This window comes from Amaranthus tricolor, chromosome 1, assembly GCF_026212465.1.
Source record: "Amaranthus tricolor cultivar Red isolate AtriRed21 chromosome 1, ASM2621246v1, whole genome shotgun sequence".
In the NCBI taxonomy this organism is placed as follows: Eukaryota; Viridiplantae; Streptophyta; class Magnoliopsida; order Caryophyllales; family Amaranthaceae; genus Amaranthus; species Amaranthus tricolor.
Window position 1 is genome coordinate 15,726,345 of NC_080047.1, and position 5,305 is coordinate 15,731,649.

Below are 5,305 nucleotides of genomic sequence, written 5' to 3' on the forward strand. Positions count from 1 at the left end.
ACATCATATTAGTTATAGATGCTCTATTGAAGCTACATGTATATGCTAATGTATGCACTTATCAATGAATCAACTAACATGCACTTCAAATCAATACATAATAAATAAACGTAACCGATTAACATCCAAAATTTTTATTCAATTTTTCAATCTTACGTTGTTTCACCTTTACCTTAAAACTAATCTAAGGAGTAAGAACTCATTGAAAGATTGTACTGTTAATGAAGTACTTGCCAATTCAATAGAGATTTACTATATCTTTATTTTGTTCGCTTGATTTTGTTGTACGGTTCGTTTGGTAATCGGTACTAAATGTTATAAATGATGTAGAAAGTTAGTGTAATTTAGGTATGAATATCTCTTGACAAGTTTAATGGTCATGTTTATTCTTTTTCAACAATCTCATTTTCTTCACAGAGTTTATTGCAATGCATTTCCATTTGAAAATTGTGAACAAAAACCCCTTTTTATAAGAACTTTCGTTACCATGAGAATATTATAATATAAATCATAAAAATTTACGCTACAAATCATTCTCATTCACATAATTTAATATCGATTACCAAACAAGTCGCTACGTAATCACTTACAGTTTTAAAGTGACCATTTTGTATAGCCTTAGAGTGATCACTTATAACCTTAAAATGATCACTTAGAATCTTAGAATAATCAATTAGAAAAATAGACTAATTATATAAATTCATCTTATAATGAGATAAATCTCATACAAAACTTCATGTTATACTAATACATTCCTCGTAATACCATACTGGGCATGGCCTATCGTTTTGGTCATGTTAATTGGGGCCTAATGGCCAAGTTTTATTCAAATTATAATGCAACGGTTTTATAGGAAGTTCTTTATTTGCATTTAATCATACAGAAATCATCCAGCTCAACTAGTAACCAAAGGAAAACTGCAATACCCTCTTTTGTTTTGGATTACAATTTACAACATAGACCGAGGGAAGGAAAGGGCTAGATCAAAACCGAACCTGAAAAAGTAGTACTTGCTCCAACTGAGACAAACCCAATAGTCCAATCTTGTCTTTTCTGAGACGGAGTAGAGTAGAGAAAATTGTCAATTGAAGGGTGAAGAAGCATGAGAGCTATGAGAGCATACCAGGAATATTAATATTATAGGATTACATTACATTAATCTTAATCATACGTCTACGTATTATGTATTTAAGCATAGCAAACGTATCCATTCAGATACAGTCAGCAAATTTCGGGTTGAACATCTATAAATCTGCTTCTTAATAAACAAAATTTTGTAGTGCTTCAGAAACATTGTGTTTTCAGGTCTGTCATCTCAATTTCTCTATAAATGTCACATGCCACATTTCCTCAATAATTTCTGTACTGTATTTACAGTAAACGACCTAAAGGCCAGCACTGTCCAGAATCAGTCAGGATCATTGCATTCCACAATTTTTACACCACAGCGTGTCCGCCTCAATACAGACACCCTACGAATACGAACCCCCAAAAAGCTAACCTCACTGGGTACGTCTTTCTTTTGTGTACCTGTGAATTCCTCGCTTTTTCGTTTCCCTTTTCGTGGAAGCTTTCCTATGTCCTTGCTCACTTCAGGATTTACACAAGTTTTGTCATAAGTTGAACTGAGCAAATCGCTGAGATAGTAAAGTGGATTTACATAACAGGAAGACATTGACACGATTCCCTTCACATTACGTGGCTTAACGAGTTGGACAAAATGTTTAATTTCAGGAAAGCAGGAATGATCGGAGTAGGGAACTGAGAAGATGTATTCATGAACCTTCTCAACGGACCTCATGTTCCAGTCAACTGGGGTGCCATCACTTGCCAGTCTCCTGTTAGTGGAAGTAACTGGAAGAGATTCACCATCTCTCCATTTTCCCTCAAAGGGCTTCACTACCCATGGAAGACCAGAAGGCATGATTCCAATAGTTGGCCTTTGTTTATTTAATCCCTGCAAGGTGGCATTGCTAAAACTGTAACGAGGAACAGCCCGCACCCTTGTCAGGGAAGTCCTGGTTGTGAAGATATCAGGGTAGCCAAGCAGATGCATGGTCTGCAACCGTTCTGGCCACACCCAGATCTTTCATGTGAAGGAACAAGCAAACAAAGTACAAGAATGAAGTCAGAAATCAAAGACAATACATTTGTAAGGCAAGACGACGCTTCAAATTTTATCGGTTCGCGTTCACATTCTGTTGGTAAATGGCACGAGAGACAGATGGAAACCAAAATGTATGACATGTTATCTCAATAATAATCGAACATTATGTAGTAGGAGTATTTGTTTGATGATCGGTGTTCATTAAGGAAAGTTTTTAGAGATTACACAAAAATTTTACTTCATATTGCAAGAAAAATTCAATATTCACTTTACAGTTACCATATGATTACTCCTTAGTCCTTCCAAAATTAGTTTAGTTCTTGCCAGGAGTATAACAATTACATCTGTGTATTAAAGTATTAGCACCCATCGAAATATTTTGAAATTTAAAAGACATTAAAAATACTACCATGAGGAATAATTCAGGGAGTTACACAAGCAGCATAGGCAAGATATGCTAAACGAGATTCAGGTTTACACATTGAAGCATTGTTCGCATGCAACAGATCAAGTAACATCTTAAAATGAAGTTCATCAAACAATTCAAACCTTAATATTTAGGCTACGTGAAACTTGGAGCAACATATCTTCTTTACCCAGTGAATCAATCCCAATGATGATGTCATGATCTGGGTGTGAGGAGATGATCTCTATAACCTGCAGAACAACCACTTAGAATTATGCACCTTGTAACCACAAATTAAAGAAATTCACTTATTAGTTACGGTCAAAAAATTTATTCAATCAGCTTTCAGTAGAGACGAAATATATATAGATGATGTAATGAACATGAACATGTTCAGAATGTGCAATTATTTTACTTCTGGTGTTTCCTAGACAAAGTTGTCTTAAATAAAAGGAGATACACGTGGAACTTAGCAACATCCACAATTCTGTTAATAATGTTGCAATGGAACAGTTTCTGAAGAAGAAATGAAAGAAACAGAGGAAAAGAAAGAAACGAAATAAAACTCTTGTAATTCTTATTGATAAACAAAGTTTACACCACAGTATATATATGTGTGCGCGTGCGTGTGCGTGTGCTCGTGTGTTTAAAAGGACGAAAGAAATAACATAAGGAATACAAAAACAAAAGAACCTAACTAACTAAGAATGCTGAGCTGTCTAACAAACTATAACTAACAGAATATGTTACAACTGATTGCTTGCTGCCACGTAGTCTTCAGCTTATTGTGGCATGCTATTCTGTAGTCCTCCTTGAATACATCCTAACTACTAAGGACAACAATCCAATGAGGCTTATATGTCTATAGCCACTGCATGCTGCGTACTGCTCATAAGCTGTGTGTACATGTGTCTTGCATAACTAACTGTACAAAAGCACCTTTACCCCTCTACTCAACAAATTCTAAACATAGTCCTTTATAAATACACACATTTCTATGAGATACTCTCCATAACTTGCTAATAATGTTATACATCTTGCTCTCCACTATGCTGTTAAACCATCACAAGTGTTCTTGAAGGTTGGAACATGATTCCCAAGTTGAAATCAGACTAAATTGATTCATCAAAGCACCAGAAAAGCAAGAGACAACATCATCATTAACAGGCTCATATCGATTGCCCCTTTATACAAGCTATAATAGATGATAATGGAAGAGGTTAAACTACAATAGATAAAGCAAACACAGACACAGAACACGAAAAGTACCTGTTGAGCAGCAACTTCTCGTGTAGGAAAACAAAATGCAGGATTACAATAGGTATTGTCTAGGTAAAGAAAGTCGAGTTTTGCACCATCAAGTGCATCAAGAAGCATATTCCTTGCTTTCATAGCCCTCTCCCCATTTACTTCCCAACGGAAATCACCAGTGTAAAGCGCATGTCCAAACACTCCTCTAAACAAGAACATAACAGCACCTGATCATACAATCAAAATCAGGTAAAACCCCAAACTCAAATTCGAAATTCAAATTTTCAAAAATTCGAGAGATCATTTGGAAAATTAGGGTTTGAAGTAGTACCAGGGCAGTGAACAGCATCAATAGGCATAAATTGAACAGTTGCAGGAGATCCAGTAGAAGGAGAAAGAAGAGATAGACGATGCCATGAACCGATTTCAACGAGACGAAGTAAGGAGAAGTTGAAATCAGGGAATTTGAGAGGAAAAAGCTTGGCGGTGATGCGAGAGCAAAAGAGAGGGGCATAAGACCATGACGATGAGAGGCCATTGGTGTGATCTGAGTGGAGATGAGTGAGGAAGTAAGCTTGGCTTCCTTTACTCCATCGATCCACTGATATCATCCCACCTTCCATTCTTTCTTGTTTCTGAATTCGTCTTCTTTTCTGTTTCAATATCAAATCAACATTAGAAATACAACTTTGGCGCCTTTTATTATATTATATTTTAAGAAATACAAAAAATTAAACGAGGATCCCTTTTATTCATTATTGTCATTGTCACATTTGTTTTTGACTGTTAATGTACTATTTTAATTTTAAATATTTTAAATATTTTAAATTGTATTCTTTTATTTATTATTGTAACTTTTGTTTTTAACACATTTGGTAATGCACTATTTTAATCTTAAATATTTTAATTGTGCTCAGTGGCGAAGCTATCTTAGAGCCCACGAGATCAGGTGTCTCTAGGCATTTTGAAAAGAAATTTAAAATAGACTTTTCTATTGGTAAGAGTAAAAGTGTAAAATTAATACTAAAGTCTTTTAATGATAAATACTCACTCATTTTAGTAATTTTGTCTTATTTATTTATTTTATCTCATTTTTTTAATTACTTCAGTTGATTTATTTTGTTCCATTTTCTTTTATAGTATGTAGTATTTAATATTTTAGCAAGTAAGAGTAAAATAGTTGTTCATTTTACTAATGAAACTCTGCCGAAATTTCGTCCATTAATTGGTGCCCCTGGGACTCCGGACCTTGGATCCGCCACTGATTGTGCTTGAGTAAGATTATAAAAAATTAATATTAATAAAATTTACATCAAGACAATCAAACAAGATCCATTTGACTATTAGTCCCATTAAGTTTTTCATACTTATCGGGGCGACATTTTAACTCTTAATATCTCTAATTAAAAATTATAAAAATGATATTAATAATCCTTGTATTGAAACGAAGCAAACAAGATCTCACGTGATTATGTTTTAACTTATAAATTAAGAATATATTAAGGGAAGTATACAACAGCAAAATGTGCATGGTATTAAGC

The 5,305-nt window shown here is 34.3% G+C and overlaps 1 protein-coding gene across 1 annotated transcript; it reads right to left on the bottom strand.

The window, feature by feature from the left end:
• Nucleotides 1-1,077: 1,077 nt before the first annotated feature.
• Nucleotides 1,078-4,419, bottom strand: LOC130805735 (uncharacterized). Its single transcript, XM_057670521.1, has 4 exons — nt 4,096-4,419; nt 3,783-3,991; nt 2,657-2,764; nt 1,078-2,086 (listed from the first exon to the last, which is right to left on the bottom strand). Exons 1-4 carry the CDS (start codon nt 4,385-4,387, stop codon nt 1,409-1,411), a joined length of 1,287 nt encoding a protein of 428 aa, XP_057526504.1. The 5' UTR covers nt 4,388-4,419; the 3' UTR covers nt 1,078-1,408.
• Nucleotides 4,420-5,305: the final 886 nt, after the last annotated feature.